Here is a 21,184-nt window from a genome sequence, read left to right as displayed (position 1 = left end):
CCCCCCCCCCCCCCCCCCCCCCCCCCCCCCCCCCCCCCCGCCGAGCCACCTCCTCCCTCTGCAGAACCCGCACTGTGCAAAAGCTGAGTGCTGGCAGAGTGCAGGAGCACTGACCAGCCAGAAGGGGGCCCAGCCTCATCCTGGGGGAGGAGCCGGGAGGCCCCCTGCTGGGCCCCACATTAACCCTTCAATGGCTGGGCCACAGAAAGTCTGTGTATCCTGAAAGAGTAGCTAGGGAGGTGGAGGACGCGGGCTGGGGGCCGGAGGAGCTCAAGCAGCAAACCAGTTGTTTCTCAGCCCAGAATGAGCGAATGAAAGTCCTGCCCTCTCATGCAGCAGGTGCTCATGAACGCTGCCTGGGGACCGGAGCTTCCGCACGTCCATCAGAAGTCCAGGCCTCTGGTGGACACACCCCTCCACCCACCTCCTCAGCCTCATCCCTCCACCTCCAGGTGAGGAGCAGACACTCACCTGGTCCCCGGTCTCAGACTCGTACTCATCAAACCCACAAGCGTCGAAATAATGAGGGAACGGCTCCGACCATCCATCCTCTGTGCAGTTCCGGCTCACCACCCTCATGTCTGCAGCAGAACAAAAACTCAGCAAGCCACAGAAATGATTTAAAAGGGCTCCAAAATTCTTAACCGAAAATTACTTCTTAAGCGGGAACTCCTGGAAATCCACATGCCCATCTGAGAAGCTTGGCAGCTGAAGGTTCGTGAGATCCTCCACTGTCCAAGGGAAAGTAGTAATTGCTTTTATCCTTATACAAAGGATGAGGAGGGTAGGAGGACAAAGTGCAAGCTGATCTCTAAACAAGGGGTGAGGGGACTGAGCCAGAACGAATCCAGCCTCCTTCCGCCTAGGGAAAGGCCTGAGCCCCTGCCCTAGGCCCTGGGTCGGCACTTGCCAAACTTCGGCGAGCAGAAGAATGACCTGGGATCACAAATGCAGATTCCAGGCCCCAAAATTCTGGCCCAGGAGTCACCTCAGGTGGTGGTGCAGCAGGAGTTCTCGTCATACCTGGAGCTCTAGGTGATGCCTTTACCGGGAGCTCTGGACCTTCCAGCAGCTGCAATACCCCATGTGAAGGGGACACGTGGCTTAATTAACAAGGACCAGACCTCCACTGACCCAGCATCAGATCTTATTAAGATACATATTTAGGTGTAGAAAAAAAGAGACTTTGCCTTTTCAGATTTAGGGGTCTGTGTCCTGTCACTAATATACTTTAATTTTCTTTTGCTCGACTTTAAAGGCCATTTTGCAGGACACCAGAGTGGGCAGGAGTCATTTGCTGGCTGCAGAGTGGAGTCCAGTTTGGTTTTCACCCCGCCTGGGTGCCTTTTGGCCTTTAATGATTGCTCATCTCACCTTCCCCGCTCCTGATTGTCTAAAGGTGAAGCACAGATGTCTGGGGGAGGCGGGAAGGCAGCAGCCGTCCCCTGCCTCCAGCCCAGCCCCTGAGTGTGGCCCCAGGCTGACCCCCCTTCCCAGACTGGCTTCCTGGGAGTTTACCTGGTGTGTTAGGACACCTGGGGTTGCTCTTCCTTTCAGGATTCAGGGGCCAGGAAGATCTAAGGCCAGTTCTTTTTTTTTTTTTTTTTTTTTTGCGGTACACGGGCCTCTACTGCTGTGGCCTCTCCTGCTGCGGAGCACAGGCTCCGGACACGCAGGCCCAGTGGCCATGGCTCACGGGCCCAGCCGCTCCGCGGCACCTGGGATCCTCCCGGACCGGGGCACGAACCCGTGTCCCCTGCATCGGCAGGCGGACTCTCAACCACTGCGCCACCAGAGAAGCCCAAGGCCAGTTCTTTTTAGCCAGGAGTCAGAAACGCACTTCCTGGGACTCTGGGAAGCAGTGGAGGGTGGGCTCTCCAGCCATAAAGACAGCTCTGCCCAGAGCGGGGAGACTGGTCTCCATCGCTGCTCAGATTCTGAGTCTTATGACCCAGAACAAAAAGGACATCTGGCAGGTCCAGGGAGAGAAGGGCTCACTTCTGTCCCACAGTTTGATGCCAAATGGATCCTTCTTCAAGCAAATCTGTTTCAGGCTGCTACTGGCAACCTCTTTCCAAGTCCCTCTGAACGTTTCTTTCAGAAAGTCTGCACGTCCTAGGGGACCACGGCCTTGGCCAAGCCCTTCCCTTCCCTGGGTCTCCTCTCTGCTTTGCCCACATCGGGGTGGTGGGAAGAGGAAAGGGAAGTCGCTTTGAAAAACATTTTTTTAAAAAAGTATCCTGGAGATACAAGCCATTTCCTTTCTTTTATTTTCCTTCTTCCTCTTTGTATAATACAGCGTGGGCTCAGAAAAGTATAAACCTTTTTGTTCAGAACTATTGCATGAATCTGCCAGTCTACCGTTCTGACAGAAATCTCCGGAAGATGCAGTACTCTCCAGGTTGTCACCACCCTGCAGTGGCTGCACCTACTTCACTAGGCTGTTCTGCCCTGGCAACTCTGTAGGAGCACAGAATCTTAGGGCAGGGATTCTCAAAGTGGGTGCCCCCCCAGACCAGCCCATCAGCATCACCTGGGAGACTGGCTAGAAATGCACATTCTCAGGCCCCACCCAGGCCTGCTGAATCAGACTCTGGGAGTAAGGTCCAGGAATCTGCTTTAACAAGCCCATTAGGTGATTTTTAAAGTATGAGAACCACTGTTCTACATGTGGGAGTTCAACGCTATCGGAGACCACTTAGGGAGCTCTTTACTGAGATCTGTGCTTCCCTGAAATTGTATGCACAGTGTTCTGTCTGAGCACTTGCGTGCAAATTTCCATGGAGAAAATCCACAGCTTTATCAGAGAAGGAAAGCGAGCTGCCAAAGATCACACAGCCAGAGAGAGGCATAGACCGGCCTGGAAGGAGGGGTTCCCCAAGTTCACGGGTTAGCAGATGCCCTCCCTCCAGCCAGCCCATGGTAAACCGCAGCTCATCCCTTACCTGAGAGATCCAAGGAGTTACTGTCAGCAAATCCAAACTCTCCTGCAAAACAGGTGTGAGCATGAGTCGGGACACCCGGCCATCAGCTCGCCTGGGCTATCCACTGCTTACTCTGCACCGTGGAAGGCCAAGGCTGCCCCTGGCCTGAAGGATCAGGGCTGGGGGGAGGTAGGATCTTGGCCAAGAGGCTGCGTCCCACATAGTAGCCACACACACCTGTCTGACACACTGCACCTTCCAATTCCATCCCATTTGCTTTGTATTTCTATGATGCTAATGGTGGCCCATGACTCAGTTCTCCACACTGGACCACAGGGAGTGGAAATGGGACATTGTCGGGAGGATGGGAGGGCCTCTGGAGTGGGAGAGGACTGGAAGAGGGTAACTGGGCCTTTCCTCTTTTTTTGTAGGTGCTTGTTGTTTATCTATTTTATATAAAGTAGTGTGTATGTGTTAATGCCGAACGCCTAATTTATCTCCGCCCCCGCCTCCGCTATCCCCTTTGGTAACCATAAGTTTGTTTTCTATATCTGTGAGTCTATTTCTGTTTTGTAAATAAGTTAATTAACTGGGTCTTTTCAAGAAAAGGGCAAAGAATAGCAATATGGGTCCTGGGCTTGCATTCTTTCTTTGGTGCTCAACCCTCAATCTCAGCCCACAAACCACTCCCATCAAAGGGAACCCAGAACTCCGAAGACTTCCTCCTCAGACATTTTTTCTCTTTCTCTCCTGACTCTTTATTCCCTCCTCCACCCGTTCTTTAGGCTGAATCTCCTGTTAGCAGTGAACCCCAATTTCCCCTCTACTTCTCAAAATTCTGTTTTCAAGGTTCAGCTGACATGCCACCTCCTCCAGGAAGCCTCCCCTGACATCACCGTTATTCTGCCCGAACGCCACCTGGTTGGGTCTCTTCTACTCTGGAGCTTGCCATACATTCCAACTCCACATGTGGGCTCACTCACACAATCAGGCCTATACGTGTACATATGCACGTGCCTATGCACACGGGTGGCCTTGTTTGCTAACCCCTCCACAGGGGAGTGGGTGTCAACTTCCCAAACAAGCTCATGAGCACCCTGAGACCAGGAGCTCCATCTTCCATCTTCCTGTGTCTCCCCCACCTCCAGATGGCCAAGGAGGGAGGGGGTGGGGGGGAGGTGGGATGAACCCAGCTCCTGATGAGCCTCTCATTCCACCCCCACCCACTCCCAGCAGTCAGAGCCAGGCTCCTGCCGGATGGACAGATGATCAGCAGTCTGTCCTCTCCAAGGTTCCTCTTACCGATGGTTTCCGTCTCCCAGACTAAGAAAGAGAGAGAGACAGACAGACGGACAGGAAGACAGAGAGAGAGAACACAGAGGTGAGCGAGGGGTCTAAAGTCAGGTCTGCTCTCTCCGGGCCCTGCTGACAATTTCCTCCTCTTTCCCACTCCCAGACTCTGGAGAGAGGCTCTGCTGGGGGCGCCAGAGGCATGAGAACCACAAGCTGGGGCTGGACCAGACACTGGAGACTTCTACGATTCCCTCGCGAACAGGACACAGTTAAAGAGAAAAATCAGAGGCATGTGTAAGGAGGAGAGCGATCAACGTTCCCGTCTCTCCAATAGCCCGCAGAGCAACAATTATTACAACGAGCATGAGATTCAGCCCTGAGAACCAGGAAATAAAATGAAAAAACGCCACCTTCAGCTTTCTAAGTATTTAAGGCAAGTCTCACTAATCCAGCTCCGTGAATGGAGATGCTAAAAAGGCCTGCCTTAGTGAACCATTAAGAAGCGGGGGTAAATAACACATTCATTGCCAGACGGAGGCATAGAGTCTGAAGGAAAGTTTAGCTTAAGAAAATTTTATTTTACTGCTGATTCATTTTACCTTTTTTTGTGGTTGAAAAGAAGTAATCCTGCCATGGTACCTGACCCAGAGTAGCTGTTCCGTCAACTTTAAATAAACGACCGAACGAAAGGAGTACGTGAGTGGAGGAAGTGATTAAGTTGGTTTCTATAGGAATGAATTAGAAACTGGGCTGAATCAGCAGGCTGCCACCTCGCCTGACGTCCCACCATTCATACTGTGCCTCTTGCTTCAGCACTTCCCATCCTGCCCTGGGTCACACCCAGTCCCCGCGCTGTCAGGATGGAAGAGTTCAACTGCCACTCTCCTGCTGGGCTGGCTGGAGATTCTGGAGGTGGGAGGTGTGGCTAACAGGCCCTGCTCAGAGCGGAAGTTGGGGGGAGGCGAGGCAGGGGTGCGATGCAGCTAGACCCTGCCTCCTCTGGTCCTGGGCAGGGAGGCAGAGATGGGGCCCTGGCACCCCGATACAATGCCACTACCTCCCTCCGCCGCCTCTTGCAAAAAGAGAAGTCCAGGCACTCTAGGTTGCTGGACTTCCAGGTGTGAAAGACTTTGCCGCTGCCTCTCACACACACATTAGGGACAGCGGCAGGCAGGATTCTGTAGTGAGGTGGAGCTTGGAGACTCTCCACTTCTGGAAGGACACTGGCTGAAGCCTTACGCAGGTGAAGGACGAAGCTGAGACCCAGGTCTCAAGGGGCCCGAGCCTGGCCGCCCACGCGTGTCTCAGACTCTCTAATCTCCTCAGGAGCCCCACCCTCTGTCCTCCTCAAACCAAGGCCCCAACGCAGGGCTCAGTGGTCCACGGGTGGTTCTCAGTACATTACCGGCCTGGAGCCCAGCCCCGCCATCTCTCCCCGCCCGGCCCAACTCAGCGCCCCTCAGCTTGCCACGCTGCTTCCGTGACACCCCCAGGGTTGGGGCAGAGGGCCAGTCTGGCTTCAGGCCCTTCCCAGTGTCAGTGTGGGCTCATCAACCACCAACCTTCTTTAGGAGCCCACGAGGCCTCCACCAAAGCCAGCAACAGGCCTGGAGAGACCACCAGACTCACACTCAAAGGAGAGGCTCCCCAGAGCCCCTTGCCCTCAGACCCCTCCCCATGGAGAGGCGGTCACCCAGGCCTCTCTGTGCGGGTGATAACGGTGATAACGTCAGCTGATACCACTGACCATTAAGACGTGTCCAGTCTCGCTACGGGACTTCTTGCTAAGGAACCTGGAGTCCAAGTTCGAGAGCCCAGCCACGACAATGCGCCTCCACGTGGACTTGCCACGTCTGAGGGGTGCTTCTGCGTCCCTGTGTGCACGAGGGTCCGTGATTTCATCTCCCCACCAGCACATGAGCTCTGGAATGGGAAATATCCGCCTGCAGGGCGCCCTATGTCCCTGGTGCTTGTCTCTCAGAAAAGTCTGAGGTCCGAACAAGGGGAGCAGGCTGGACCCAGAGTGGCCTGAAGAGGCCCCCGGGGGGGACCCACCTTGGTCTGGGTTGAAGATTCGGAAGAGCTCAGGGCAACTGACGAGGACCATCTCACCCACGTGGGCAGGCTTCCAACATGTGATGTTGTCCCACATCCCAGGGCAGCCTGTGAGGAAGGGAACGATGGTGAGAGGGCAGCGAGATGCCCACATACACACACACATCACACGCACACATCACCCTGCACGAGCTCTTCCACGTCCCCAGGCTCCACGTCACGGTGGGGTCCCACTTCACATCGACCTCCTCGGTGGGCCCTCCCTGCCCCTCGGGGGAGGGGCAGGAACCGTCTGGCCCGAGGATGGCGCTCCATGCCCTCTCCCCGCAGTCGCCCAGCGCCTTTCAGGGCAGGCCTGCAGCAGGAAGATGACACGGAGCTGGGACCTGAAGAGGACCACAAATTGGCCAGATGGGGCTGGGGGGAGGAGGGGAGAGGCCTGCAAAGCCAAGGCCCCGAACTATGAAAGGGCTCGGAGCACAAGGAGCCAGGAAGCAGGGAGCACCTGAGAGGCCACTGTGCTGGCGAGGCACACCCGCATCAGGTGAGCACCGAGGGCTGGAGGAGAGCAGGGACAAACTGAGAGCTATTGAGGAATCGCCAAGACGCGCGGCTCGCTGGACACGAGCTTGTGAGAAAGGAGGAAGACGTTGAGCTTGACGACCAGGTTTTCAGATTTGGGGGGCTCAGTGGACGCTCCGACCCCTGTGCCTGCTCTCCTTCCAGCCCTTGCCTGCCTCTCTGTGGAGTCCTCTGTACTCCCATCACCACCACCTCACCTCCCCTTCACGCTTCACCCCTCGTCTGACTCCACCCCTCCTCTCCACGGAGAGGCCTCTTGCCCTTACAGACCTCTCCGCCCTTATGGAGTGGGCTCCACCCTGCCCACCCCGACTGCATGCAGGGGCTCGTGTCTGCCCTGCCCTCGGCCCCTTGCCCCACTGCCCTTAAACGAGACCACCAGGTCCAAGGACTTCAGGATAGAATTACACAGACAACTGCCAACCCTGACTCCTGCACAACATGGGGGCTACCTTCCATGGCCAGGGGCCTGCTGGATATCCCCACCTTGAAAGGCCCAAGACAATCCACACACAGCGTGTCCAAGACTCAACTCAGCATCTCCTACAAACTCTGATTTCCGGTCTCAACCCCAGCTAGAGTCCTGGAGTCACTCTTGCTTTGTCTCCTTCTCCTTCGTGCTCCACAGCCGACAGGTCACCAAGTCCTGCTGGTGTGACGTCTGAATATTTGTGGAATCCATGCCCTACTCTCCATCCTTGCACTCCCACCTAGCTAAGGGCTGACCACCTTTCACTGGGACCATGGTTACAGCCTCCCCAGTGGTTTCCTCACTCAACCGCACAGAGCTGTGACCGTGAGCTCTTCCAAAGGAAGATCTGGCTGGGTCACACAGCCGCCACCCCCAGTGAGCACCTTCCATTGATCCTATCACCTCAGCTGTAACGTGGTTCCTCAGGCCTGGCCCTTGCTTCTCACTCTGGCATGTGGGGCGTGGGTGAGGCCCTGGGATGAGAGCTCACCCAGGGAAAGGACGTGATGTGAGAGGAGCATGGAAGCCCCCGTTTTCCAGGTGGGCAGAGATGTAATCATGACGGGGGGCAAAGGCAGAGAAGGGAGGCAGCAGTGTGGCGTGTCTGACGGCAGAGCACAGACTTTCAGAAAAGGGACCACATCCTGCTGAGCGGTCTATAATAAGGGCTTTGGAGGGCTTCTCTGCCGTGTAAGGGACAGCCAGCGCTTGTCCCAGCCCACAGGACTGCTAGGAGGACTAATGAGTTCATACGTGTAAAGCTCGCAGAAGAACGGCGGGCTCACTCAAGGCAGGCTCACCATTGTTATTACCATTAATTGCATTATTTCAATTAGGTGTCCCTGGGGATCATTCCCCTAAGAGAGATGAAACACAGCCCTAGCAGGTGAGAAGAAAGGCCAGTGGAGGGCCACTGACAGACACAGAGGAAGCCCGGGCAGGTGCTGGACAGGGATGGGGGCCCGGGGCGGGGCCTCATGAGCTCACAGCCTCTCTGTTGGGGTCCATGACTGACTTTCAGGTCCTGTTTGGACCAGAAGGCACCCAAAGCTTCCAGGTGCAGAAAATCCTATCTCTCAGAACTCAGACCTGGCTACTTTAGAATTCACACCCAATCACATTAGCCTATAGCATCCTGCTCCCAGAATGACTGAGTTTGGGAGACAGAAGCATCATAGAAAGCTCTGAGGACAACAAACCAAGATGACGAGGATGCTGGGGCCACATGAAGGGAGATGGGTCCCAGGTCTGTTACTGATGATTCCTGTCCACCCATCACAGCAGGGCTCCAACCTGCACGTGGCTGGTTATGACAGCATATCCTTGAAAGAGGCCTAACAGTACATCTTTGGCCGCCATGGCCCGTGTTGACCGTGGAATGGCCATGGAGCGTGGCCGTGTCTGGCCCATGCCCTGGGAACCCCAGTCAACAGATGTTCCCTAAATGTGGAACATTAGGCCCTGGCACGGCCTAATGTGTTCCCCTGAGTTCTGTGAGTCATTATAGCAAATTATGGAGGATGAAGAGGAGGCTATGGGAACTCTTTTTTTTTTTTGCGGTACACGGGCCTCTCACTGTTGTGGCCTCTCCCGTTGAGGAGCACAGGCTCCAGGTGCGCAGGCTCAGTGGCCACGGCTCACAGGCCCAGCCGCTCCGCGGCACGTGGGATCTTCCTGGATCAGGGCACGAACCCGTCTCCCCAGCATCGGCAGGCGGACTCTCAACCACTGCGCCACCAGGGAAGCCCAAGGGAACTCCTGATTTGTAGCCAAGACAGACTGAAGTGTGGGTAACCTGGGGCCCCACGACTTGCAATTGGCATCTGAAATGGGGGAGCAGTCTCCTGAAGCTGACCCTTAATCTGTTGGGTCTGTGCTAACTCCAGGTCGTTAGTGTCAGATTTGAATTAAATTGTAAGGACATCCAGTGGGTATCCGTAGAAAACCGGAGAACTGCTTGGTATGGAAAACCCACACATTTGGTGTCAGAAATGCTGTGAAACAGTTTTGCTTTATGGGACAATGTCCCCAACCCCATCGGGAGCTTTCAGCCATCCACACACCTCTCTGGCCTGCATCACTGGGGTCATAGGAGACGCAGGTCACCATCTCGGGGCTTTCCAGGATGCCCTGTGCGCATTTCTCCCGTAGGTATCACCTCCTGGCCTGACCCACAGAGGAAGAGAGGTGGGGTCTGTCTCCTCTCCTGTTCTGGATGGGGTCTGCTCTGGCCTCAGGAGCCTTGGAGCTGAATCCTCCCAGGAACGTTTTCCAGGGAGATGAGGATGGGATTTGGGCTCCTGAGAGTGCCTTGGGTTTTCCTAACTAAGGACAGCAACTCATTTTCCTTCCACGCCCACAACACACATCCAGTTTCTCTTTCCCCATCTGTTCCAGACTCCAGTCCCAACAAAGCTTAGTTCTGTTGAGGCTAGAAGATTTCAAGATGCCATTTCTCTCCCACCCCCCCCTTCTCCTTTTACCTTTTCTGTGTCTTCTCTTTCCCCTTCCCTTCCCTCTTTTTCACTTTTATTCAAGAAATATTAAGTGCCTATTACAAGTCAGACATCGGAGAGCAAAACTGGGGTGAATAAACCCCCCTGGTCTGTGCCCACACGGGGCTTATAGCCTATGGTCATGGGAATGAGTTTGGATTTAACACCAAATGCTGAGAAGACCTTGGATGGTGTATTACTTTCCTGTTGCTGCTATAACAAAGCAAACTTGGTGGCTTAAAATGACACAATTTCTTATCTTACAGTTCTGGAGGTCAGAAGTCTCACTGGGCCAAAGTCAAGTTGTCAGCATTCCTTCTGGAGGCTCTAGAGGAGAATCTGTTTCCTTGTCTTTTCCAGATTCAGGAGGCCACCCACATCCCTTGACCTGCGGCCACTCTCTCCATCTTCCAAGCCAGTAGCATAGCATCCTCAAAGCTCTCTCCTCTGACCCTCCTGCTGCCTCCTGTCACCTATAAGGCTGGTTGTGACTACACTGGATCCACCTGAATAATCCAGGCTACTTGCTCCATCTTAACTTAATTATACCTGCCAAGTCCCTTTTGTCATGTAAGGCAACACATTCACAGGCTTTGGGGATTCAGACGTGGGCATTTTTTTTTTTTTTTTTTTTTTGCGGTACGTGGGCCTCTCACTGTTGTGGCCTCTCCCGTCGCGGAGCACAGGCTCCGGACGCGTAGGCCCAGCGGCCATGGCTCACGGGCCCAGCCGCTCCGCGGCATGTGGGAATCTTCCCGGACCGGGACACGAACCCATGTCCCCTGCATCGGCAGGCAGACTCTCAACCACTGCGCCACCAGGGAAGCCCATGGACGTGGGCATCTTTGGTGGGGGCATTATTCTGCCTCCCACAGATGGGTCTGAAGACGCAGAGTCACATGATCTGATTCAGCTGTGTGGGAAGGTAATATATTTCAAGAGCAGGAAAGCAAACATGGAGACATGTCTGTCAGGATATGGCAGCAGTCCAGAGGAGGGTGGTGGGGCTCGCTTAGGAGCCATGGCAGCCAAGGTAGAAAGGAGCTCTACGTAGGAGAGTCTGTAGGCAGGACTGACAGGACTTGGTGACACACTGGCTGGACCCAGCCGGTGAGCGTGCCAGGGAGCGTTGGTGCTCATCCATCTCACGTGACTGAGTGCTCACCCATGGGAAGAGGGGGGAAGTGATGAACAGGTCTCAAAAACATCCCTCACAGACTCCATACCCTTTCTCTCTCTCTCTCCCCTCTCTGCAGCATCCCTGGAGGCCGCATATCGAGGGTGGCAGTGTTGCGAGATGCAAGGAGACTGGATCTCTGAAGGACCGGGCAGAGTCGAACTCCACCTCCCACCTCTGCTGACCACGCTGGCTGGTGACGTGTGCAAGCAGGAAATGTTATGGTGCTAAGTCTCTGAGATGTTAAGGTTCATTTGTTACCTCAGCATGGTCTAGACTACCGTGACTGATGCACTAAACGGGAGAGAGGGGCCAAGGATGGCACCTGGGTTTGAGTGTCCAGATGGCTGGCTAGCTGAGCCACTCGCCACAGTGGGGAGGGCTGGATGAGAAGCAAGTGGTGGGGGGAATCGGCAAGCTGGAACTCAAGAGTGTCATCTGGGGTATGTTTAGTTTGAGATGATGTGAAGAGCCAAGTGAAGCCAGATTTCAGATAGGCAGTTAGACAAATTTCTGGCGTTCAGCGGGGAAGTTGGAGCTGGAGGAAGAGAACGGGAAGTGGTTGGCAGAGGGATGCTCTGTAGGGCCGTGGACCCGGGTGATATGTCCAGTGAGAGGGCGTAGATTTGAGAAGAAAAAAAGAGAAGAGACTAGGGCCTGGCCCCAAAAGTAGAGATGCCACCACTCAGAAGAGGAGCCGGAAAAGAAGACTCAGGAGGGGTGGCCAGAAATACAAGGAAAACCAGAAGACGTTGGTGACACAGCAGCAGGAAAGCCTGCTTCAAGGAGGAGGTGGTCAAGTGCATCAGACACGGCTGCGGGGTCGAGAAAGTTCCTGTCCTCTTCTTCCCCGTGCAGAGGAAATCAGAACCGGTCCTCTTCCCTGGGAGAACTCTCCACTCCGACACCCCAAGCCTTCCGATCTACCCGCCTTGGGCCCCAATTCTACACGAAGCCTGCCTGTGCCCTCCTGGCCCAGTCTGTCCCGCCGAAAGCCTCTATGGGACTTGATGGGAGGGATTCAGGCACCGGGGGATTCCCGCTCGGGGGGAGAATGCTGGGCACACTCTCCGGGGCTGCTCCCACTAAGATGCTGACACACAAAGCAGCCAAGGAGAGGCGGTGCCTTGTGACAGCAGGAGGGGAAAAGACCACTTGGGCAGGTTGAATGGAGAGAGAACGCAAGAGCCATTAGCCCCGACTGGAACAAAATAAGGAGCTAATCTCGGGTTGTCATGGTGATGATTCTGTCCAGTTCCACACAGTGTTCAAAACTCGTGAGACCAGGGGCGCCAAGGGGACTCAAACAAAGGCGCAGTCCTCTCTTTGAGAAGCTGCCTGAGGATGCCTGCGTATCGTTAGAACAAGCCCCTCATTTCGGCATGCGATTCACGGGTAAAAAACGATTCAATTTACTGAAATTTACTTTACAGCCAATGTTACTGATCCATAAAATGAGGACCAGCTGTGAATTCCATGCTGGGGGAGTGGAGGAAGGACTAAAGATGCAGCCCTCCCCTCTGGAAGTCAGTGGTTCTCAAAGTGCAGACCCCTGAGCAGAGCGCCACTGGGAGCGTGCCAGAGATCCAGACACTCAGGCTCCGTCAAATCCACTGAGTCAGAAACTGGGGCTGGGCCCAGTAATCTGGGTTTTAACAAGACTTCCGTGAGGTTCTGATACAGGCTTAAGTCTGAGAACTACGGACCAAAGAGAAACAGGTTTGGACAGAAACAGAACCCTTTGTCAGATCTGGGGAACGAGTTCCACAGAGGGCGGGTCCCTACAGGCCCCGCCCCCTCCCCACGCTGGGGGTCTGTTCATTCTCAGAGCAGCTGGGAGGCACAGACAAGAAGCTGGTCTTGGCCCGAGGATGGGGAGCCTGGGCCCAGCCTTGCAGTGGTTCCCCCGCCCTCCTCCAGGCCTCTCTTCCGGTGAGGGGGTGGAGCTGGGGGCTAAGGTACACACTCTGCACCCTGGACAGGCCTCAGAGGCTGGGTCAGAATAGCAATGAGCAGGCTTTCCTGTCTCTCCTCCAAGCCACTTCCCTCCTGCCCCTGCCAAGGCCGCTTCAGGCCTCCCTCTTCCATCTTCTCCAGAGTATGGGGCGTGGGACCCCCAAGGAGGACCACACCTGACCAGCCCACTTAGACGCAGGGAAGGCCTCCAGACTGATGCAAGCCCGCAGTCCCACAAAGAGGACGTGCTGTCAGGACTCACCCTGGACAGGCAGGTTGGCCGGGCTGAGCCGAGAGAACAGAAGTGGCCAGCCCAGCAGGCAGTGCCTGTGCCCTGTGTGGGTCTGGGGACGCTCCAGAGAGGAGGCGCAGGTTCCCACGCACAGGAGTCCTTTCTGCTTCTCTCTAGGCACAAGAGCACCGCAGCACAAGAGGGCCCTCCCTGGCTGGGACAGCAGACCTGGGTCCTGTCCCAGAGCTGGCTCTGGCCCTCGGTGTGACTTGGCCAGCGACGCCCAACTCTGGCCTCAGCCTCTCCGTGTGTCCCATGATACAGCCGGACTTGGTGCTGTCTCAAGGTCTGTTTAGCATTCAGGAGTTTGGAACGAGGGACAAAACCACTAAATATATCACCTCAACAACGGTCCCAATAAACATCTTTAAAACCCGCCAGGGACGCTGTGGACAAAACCACCCAGTCAGAAAGCTTGCTGTCACTCTCCGCTATCTTACCTATATTTTCTACCCCCTTCAGCTGCCTGCTGAGCGCCGGTGCCCCTCCCTAGCATATCTCTGTCCCTCGGCTTCCATTCTGAAGGCCCCTATATGCAATACGGTCCCACGTTCTCTTTGTGGTGAAGGTCCCAGGATCAGTGAGGGATATGGGTTTGAAGGGATGCAGGTGTCATCCTGGGAACCCCTCACCATCCCCCCAACCACACGTACATGCCACAGACACACCTCCCCTCTAACAGATCAGTGTCTTCATTCCAATGCACTCACTTTATGGGATTTAAAAGATCATGGGGACACACAAGTAATATATATATATCTATCTACAAGCATTGCTGTGAATACACACTCAGTCACTGGAACAAGCTGACAGATTTTCTTTTTCAAGTGTGTTTCCGGGACATCGGCTGACCCCTGGCCAGCGTTCTGTGCATGGTGCATGTGCTTGGGACAGAGGGGGCAGGGGAGGTGCAGAGAAGGGGTACAGCAGGAGGGCTGGCCTCTCTCATTTCACCCCAAGCACATACATTCATACCATAATGCTGATTCTTGCTTATAGTCAGATTGGACTCTTGTCTCCCAGCCGGGTTTGCCTGGACGCTGGGGGCTGCTCTCTGGCCCAAGTTGACATAAGCACCCTGGTAGAGGCTATTCTCTGGCCAACCCAGTGGCTCTCAAATTTGGATACACTTTAGAATCGTCGGGAGGCTTTTAACACGTACTCTCAACAAGTGCCCCGGTCCAAATGCCAATCACGCTGGTGTGGGGAGGGCCTGGCCGTCAGCATCTTTAAATTCTCCCAGAAGCTCGGCAGGCCCCACCCCTGGCTTTGCCCTCACTCCGCCCAGGCCGGACACCTAAGATCCCAGCTCGTCATGTGAGTTGAATGACTGCACGAGAGCGTGAGGGGATAAGTGAGCGAATGAATGAGCAGGTGGATGGGTCAGTGAAATTCTTCCACAGGCTTGGGGTCCTTTGACCAGGTTCAGGTTTGGGGGTGACCTGACTTACAGGGCCCCCGAGGCAGGGCTAGAAGAGGGAGGTCCAGGCGGGGTCCTGGGGAAAGCTGGAGGCATGGCAGCTCAGGGGAAGCCACCACTGCCATCCCCTCCGACCTCCAACTCCAGGGGCGGCAGACGTGCAACACACAGATACCTGCTCCCGGGCCCTCAGCCACACGTCCCTCTAGCCCATCCCCACCGACTCCAATTCAGGGTTCCAGACCTAGGGGGGGACTCACTCCCTTCCCCACCCACCTCTTGCTGCCGTGGTTCCCTCAGCCCAGAACATCCATCCCTCAGCTCTCACCTGCCATCAAGTGCCTACTCCTCCCTAGGGCCTAACTCAGGGCTTTTTAGCCTAGTTTCTCGTCAGAATCGCCTGGGGAGCCTCTAAAAATCACGGTGACTCCAGTGGAGTGAGGTGCTGGCCTAACTGGTTTGGATTGTGTCCTGGGTACATTTTCCTCAAAGCTCCCTGGTGACTCTGACGTACAGCCAGGTCTGAGGACCAAGGACCTGATGTAAAGGCCACCTTCTCCATGAATCCTTCCCCACAGAGAATTCCCTTCATCGTCCTCTCCTGAGCATGCCTGGGGGTGGGAGCCCCTCCCGGCAGCACTGGTCTGCCCCTCCTGGGCTGGCATCCATCCTTCCATCTGCCTCACTCACGCTCACACCTCTGCCTGGATGCGCCTGGGGGGAAGGCGGCTGGGGCGGGGGGGTCTTGTCCTCTCCCTGCCCGGGGCTCCACAGGTGCAATTCACCTACATGCCTGCTGGCCCAGTCCCAGCCCCACATCCCACCTCGACCCATCCCTACGGAACACTTCCTACTACTCGATCCCAAGTATACCTGAGACCTGCGAAGCAGGAACAATGGCCCCGGGTTGGGAGGGAGGGCACCTGGGTTCCAGGCCCACCTGAGCCTGACACTCCCCCTTCCCATGGTTCTAAAGAGTCACTGCCCTCCAGGCTCCACATTCCCATCCCCTAGACAAGAGGCCTGGACAAGATATTCTTTGAGTCTCCTGCAACTGTGCACCCATCTAGGCCCCCTGCCTCAGGTTCCCTGGCTGGTGAGGCCTCACATCCACTTTTGGCCTCAGTGAGAGTTGAGCAACAGCTCACCTGGAGGGAAAGGCCAGCATGGCTGGGAATGACTCCATTACCAGTTAATGCCTGCTGAGCTGACTGGCTAGGGAGCCCAGCCCAGCGGGACGATCACATTTAACTGGGCTGCAGACTAATCACGCATTTAAACAGATGGTGCTCAGAAGAGCTCCCTGTAAATGGGGAGGATCGGGGGGAAAAGTGGATCCCTCTAGGGTGGGTGGAGAACCCCACTCTCCAGTGACTGAGGCATGAGAGAATCTGGCGAGTCCTCCAGTGATGTCCCCTACCCCCAAATCCCCAACGTCCCACACAGACCCTCTCCCTGGCCCTGCTGGAGTCAGGAAGCTGAGGGTGCCCTTGCTCTATGGGCCTCAGCGTCCCATCTGCACAGCAGGGGAGTTGGGAGGAAAGGGGTTACACAGGACCACTGGTTCTCAGCCGGGGCCACGCCACTCCCTTGGGACATCTAGAAAAGTGAGGCTTTTGGGACTGTCATTGAGATCAGGGGCAGTTAGGGGTATCTAATGGGACAGCTAAGGCCACTACATGTCCTGCGGTGCGTGGTACCATCCAGCACAAGGAAGCAGCATCCGGCCCCCCATGCTGGTAGCAGCCCCAGGAGAATGGCAGCACCAGACACGCACAGGACTGGAGCTCCTGCTGCCTTGTTCTCTCCCTTCTGATGGAGTGAGCCGAGGAGATGGGAATGACCCCACACCTCATGCTCTGGGGAGACCAGGTGCTCTCTAGCTCGGCCACCAGCAACAGCTGTGTCCCTTCCACCACCAGGCCCAGGCGGCCTGCTAACGAGCTCTCCGACAGCCACTGCTCAGCCCAGACACCAGCTCTATCCCAGCTCCCATGGGAGTGAAGGTGGCCACGTCCAGTCACCCGGAATAGCCCCTTCCAGAGGGAGGCATCCAGGGCAGGCCATCCCCAAGGAGGGCAACCCCAGTGTCACTGCCTAGAGCAGATCCAGGGCTCCATCACTCCAAGGGGCTTTCTGAAGGACCCAGGGACCTGTACCCTCCACTACTTTCTATAAGTTGGCCAGAGGCTGGGACATCACTTCTAAGGCTGGCCTGGATGTGCCAGGGATGGTGGCCCTCCCCGCCACCCTCCTCACCTGGGGAGGAGTCATTCAAGCCCATCAGCTCGTTGGCCCTCTGGATCTTCTCCAGGCACATGGCTTGTCCCTTCTTGAAGATGCAGTCAGAGTACATGGCGGTAGCCTGCAGGAGGCACAGGGGATACGTGGTGAGAAGGAACAGGGAGGTTCACCGACAAGCCCTGCTACCTGAGCCTCCGGGGCAGTGGGAGAAGGGGAGTGACAGAAGCAGGAAGACGACAGTGACAGAGAGATTTCAGAGCCAGCGGGGACCCTGCCTCCACTTCGTCACAGACGCCATGAGGACTCTTCCGCTTCACCAACTCAGTGTGGGACCTGGGCAGATCCCACCCGCTTCCTGGGTCTGTTTCCATGTCTTATAATAACATTAGCAAGCACACACAGAGCACTGTACTGACTGAGTGCATTGCTCTGTCATATGCACGCATATATATATCAAGAGCACCACAAAGCAGGCGCTATTTCTACCATTTCCCATTCTACAGATGTGAAACTTAAGCACAGAGACGTTACGAAACTTGCTCAGGGTCACACAGTGTAGTAGACTGTACAGCCAGGATTCAAACCCATGCAGTCCAGCTCCAGAGACCACGAGGCTACCAGTGCACTTTAGGGGAGCAAGCAGGAGGTGAGAAAGAGGAGGGGCTGAGAGAGCTCATCCTCTCTCTCCTCTGGGGGCCCGGGAGCTGCAGGTGAAGGACAGTGGTAGCATTCCCTGGGGCTTAGTAGCCACTCTCATCTACTCCTGCCCCATGTGACAAAGGAGGGAACTGAGGCGCAGAGAAGTTTAGAAACTCCTGCCCAAGGTCACACGGCTGGTTAGCGGCAGACACTGGGTTTAAGTGTAGGACCAAGTAACTTCAAGGCTCACGGATGCTATCACGACAGCTGCGTCCTAGTGTTGTCACTTCAACTCAAAACTCCAGGGCAGCGATGGTTCCATAAGGGGATGCTGGCGAGTGTGGAGGCAGGCACAAGGCACCCCAAGCTGCCGAGAGCAGCGCTCAGGGATCCAGTCTAGCTCAGACTGTTCACAGATGTGCACGGAAAGGGATGAGCTGGTCTGTGGTTCACACAGTAAGGCAGGGCAGAGGCAGGACTGGCATCCAGGGCTCTGAAGACAGCTGCATCCATGCTGGTCAGAATTCCCAGGTTGAGGGGCAGGGGCCAATGTCTGGGAACCCTGCACCCCATCCCTCTCACTCAGAGACATGAGCAGAGAGCAGCCTTCTGAGCTCTAACCTGCCAGAGACTAGTGAGCTGGGGACCAGGATCACAAGCGCCTTCTGCAGCCTTGACGAGGGCCCCTGCACACACTTGAGCAGGTTGTGTACTGCACAACTCTAAAGGCTGCCGCATATGTTACTGTCATAATAGATTTGTAAATTATGTAACAATTTCTGGTCAAATCGGTACAGGGTCTTGAGGAAGGGGCACCCTTTTTAGTTCACCCAAAAGTGCCAGATGGTCCGGGGGGGGACTGGCAGAGATACCGGCTGACAGCACACAAAAGACACAGGTTATGTGTGGTGGGAGCTCAGGTGAGCCTGGGGTTCTAGCTGGTCATGGAGGGGAGGGTCCTGGGCCCTTACCATAGGCAGCAGAAGGAGGGCAGCCAGGGAGGCCTGTATGACACTGGCCATGATGCTTTCAGCCCAGAAGGAGGCTCAGGCCAGTGCTGCCCGCCTCTCACTCACAGCAACTGCTGTTCAGCCCCAGGTATCTACAGGCTAGAAAGAAAGGAAACGTATGAATCCTGCGGGTGCAGCGGCATAAGAGGGGCGGCGACAGCCCCCCACCCCTACCTGCAGCAAAGCCTCCAGGCACTGGCGATACAGCAGGGAACACGCCGGCTCGGGCGCCTACGAGAATGGTCTGAATGGCTTTCTCCTCTGCAGCAGGTGACTGTGTCCCCAAATCTCCCTCCGCAGGAAGAGAGTTCTAGCTGGCACGTGCGTGCCCACCTGGAGAGGACATTTCCAGGTGCCTCTTGCTCTCAGGTGCGGGCGTATGATGAATTTCCCACCTATGGAAGGTGGGTGACAGTGACACGTGCCACCTATGCGCCACCTGTCCCTAAGGCAACACGTGCTCACCCCTGCTGCTCTTTCCCCCTCCCCGATGCCAGACCCAGGCTGGACAGAGCCGCCAGGACAACACCAAGAGGCGGGGAGCGACACACCGAGAGGAGCCGGGATGACTGAGTGCACCCGCGGCGCTGAGCCACCCAGCCAGCCTGACAGCCTACCTAGCTACAGGCTGCTACGTGCCCTCCTCTCTAACTCACTCACTCATACAGGGCCTCTTTGTTCCAGCAGCCAAGCCCGGTCCCCAACAAACATAGCCTCCTTTCACCCTGCCTCAGCCCACTTGGCCTCCAGGATAAAGCCTTTACCAATGCAACAGACAAAAAGAGTGACTACTGAGAAGGATGTGCCTGGACCTCAAGGACCTTCCCCCCAGAGCTCCTGTGGTTCTGAGGCCCGAGTCGCTACTAAGGACCTGAAAGGGCACGGGCAGTCAAGTGAGGAGCCTGAGGGAGCCCCAGCACATGCCCAGAGGAAGAGTCCCGTCGGCTTCTAAAATGGATTAACACGTATTCCCTGCAAGCCAGCAATTCTGCATCTGGGTGTCTATCCTAGAGAGAGATTTGTGCTTATACAGAAAGAAGCATATGCAAGGATATTCACTGCAACATCATTTAAAATAGCATCAACAGCAAAAAATACGGCAGCCAACCATCCTTCGAGCAGGCACTGTTAACAGGCCCCTGCATAGCCATACAATGAAATACTATACAATAATTAAAATTTTTTGTTACTATTATTATTAAAAAGATTGAGTAGGCCCATGTCAGGGCCACCACTAACCCACAGGTGGCTGGTTTAAGAGGCCCATGGGGGCTGCTTCCCAACCATGAGTCCTTACACCCCCCCCCCATCAATGGGCAGAGCAGCCAGTACCCTGGGGCTCTTTGTGCCCCCAGTGGCTGCCTCCCACGCCTCCTTCCCTCTCTCCTTGCCTCAACAAGCTCCCCTTGGCCTCTCCAAGCTCAATCTGGTGACAAACGAGCACCCGAAAAGGAGAAAGAAAACCAGCCGCAGGAAGGTTCAAGGAAAAGGGGGTCCGTTTTATCTACCCACTGTTCTGCCTTTTTGGCGCCCACTTGGAAATACTGAGGGAGGCTTTGGTATCCCCAAGAGATGCTCTGAGAAGCCCAGGGTAGCCGTGGGGATGCTGGCCCAGCCTCTCCCCCAGGGGTCAGGAAGGACTGGGCAGGCTGGGGAAGCACTGGCCTCAGCACCCCTGGGCACCCCAAGCACAGGCTTCAGCCTCTGTACCCACTCCCAGGACCTTCCATACACCTGGTGGCCACAGGCTGCCTCTGGCATGATGTGACACCAGTGGTCCGCATAGGGGTCGGTCATCTCCACTATCCCTGGGGAGGCCAAGGCCCTGTCTGCAGGGAGCTGGTGTTCCCTACCAACCCGGCTGGAAGAGAGGAAGGCCGGGCCCACAGCTTCTCAGCAGATGCTAAAGACTGAGGGCCTAAAGGAGCTACTAAGGCAGAAGGCCTCCGAGACCTGGGTGGACTCTCCTGCACATAGGACAATGTCAAGCCAAGGCCTGCTGGGGTCTGGAGTCAAGGAGGCTTCCACCCAGGACAATCCTGGGTACCCCCAGCACCTCCCTCGACACAGCCTGTGGCCTGGGCCTGGGTTCTGGCCTCAGCACTTGGCCACAGTCAAGACCTTTGCTTCTGCGGGTCTCAGCCTTCTTAGCCGAGAGGAAGGTGACTCACCACCTCAGCTCCCTCCTTGGCCTGCCTCACAGCCAGCCGGGCCCAGACAAAGCCAGAGGAGGGAAATGGGTGCACGGCCTGTGTCTCTAAGTGGACACACGGTGCTCCTTCCCGGAGGCCGTCGCCCTTGTACTCCCAGCAGTGTGCCACCAGAAACACATCTCTTGGGAGAGACCTCTGCCCTGGGACATAAAGCAAGCTTCCTGGAGGAAGAGGCCTGGGAAGAGGGAAGAGTGCTCAGGGCCCCCTGAGATGGCAACAGCACTACCCCCTTCCTTCAGGACTGGGTCCCCACAAATGGAGACTCACGGCCTCCTCCCCCGAGCCCTGACCCGGGACACAAGATGAGCTCTGACCTCTTAACACAGTCCTCAACATGGGCTGCTCAGCACAACCACTGCGGAGTGTTTAAAAATACCCCTGCCCATGGGGCTTCCCCGGTGGCGCGGTGGTT

The 21,184-nt window shown here is 55.9% G+C and overlaps 1 protein-coding gene across 5 annotated transcripts in view; it reads right to left on the bottom strand.

Moving 5' to 3' along the window:
• ADCYAP1R1 (ADCYAP receptor type I) overlaps nt 1-18,615 on the bottom strand; it is a 39,068-nt gene extending 20,453 nt beyond the window's left edge. For 2 of the 5 annotated variants that reach the window (XM_029233698.1, XM_029233697.1), the window contains exons 1-6: nt 18,521-18,581; nt 16,926-17,031; nt 6,273-6,380; nt 4,227-4,247; nt 2,946-2,987; nt 472-581 (exon numbers count right to left, since the gene is read on the bottom strand). In XM_029233698.1, the coding sequence (XP_029089531.1) occupies nt 472-581; nt 2,946-2,987; nt 4,227-4,247; nt 6,273-6,380; nt 16,926-17,031; nt 18,521-18,571 (438 nt within the window). In that variant the 5' untranslated portion in view covers nt 18,572-18,581. Of the gene's footprint in view, nt 1-471; nt 582-2,945; nt 2,988-4,226; nt 4,248-6,272; nt 6,381-16,925; nt 17,032-18,520 lie in introns of all 5 variants that reach the window. The other 3 variants (XM_029233700.1, XM_029233696.1, XM_029233699.1) reach the window with 3 other exon arrangements.
• Between the last annotated feature and the right edge of the window lie 2,569 nt (nt 18,616-21,184).

Source organism: Monodon monoceros, unplaced genomic scaffold (assembly GCF_005190385.1).
Source record: "Monodon monoceros isolate NGI ecotype Baffin Bay Population unplaced genomic scaffold, NGI_Narwhal_1 Super_Scaffold_2, whole genome shotgun sequence".
Lineage (NCBI taxonomy): Eukaryota > Metazoa > Chordata > Mammalia > Artiodactyla > Monodontidae > Monodon > Monodon monoceros.
The sequence above is the reverse complement of the archived record's forward strand: the minus strand, read 5'-3'. Positions and strand labels throughout refer to the sequence as shown.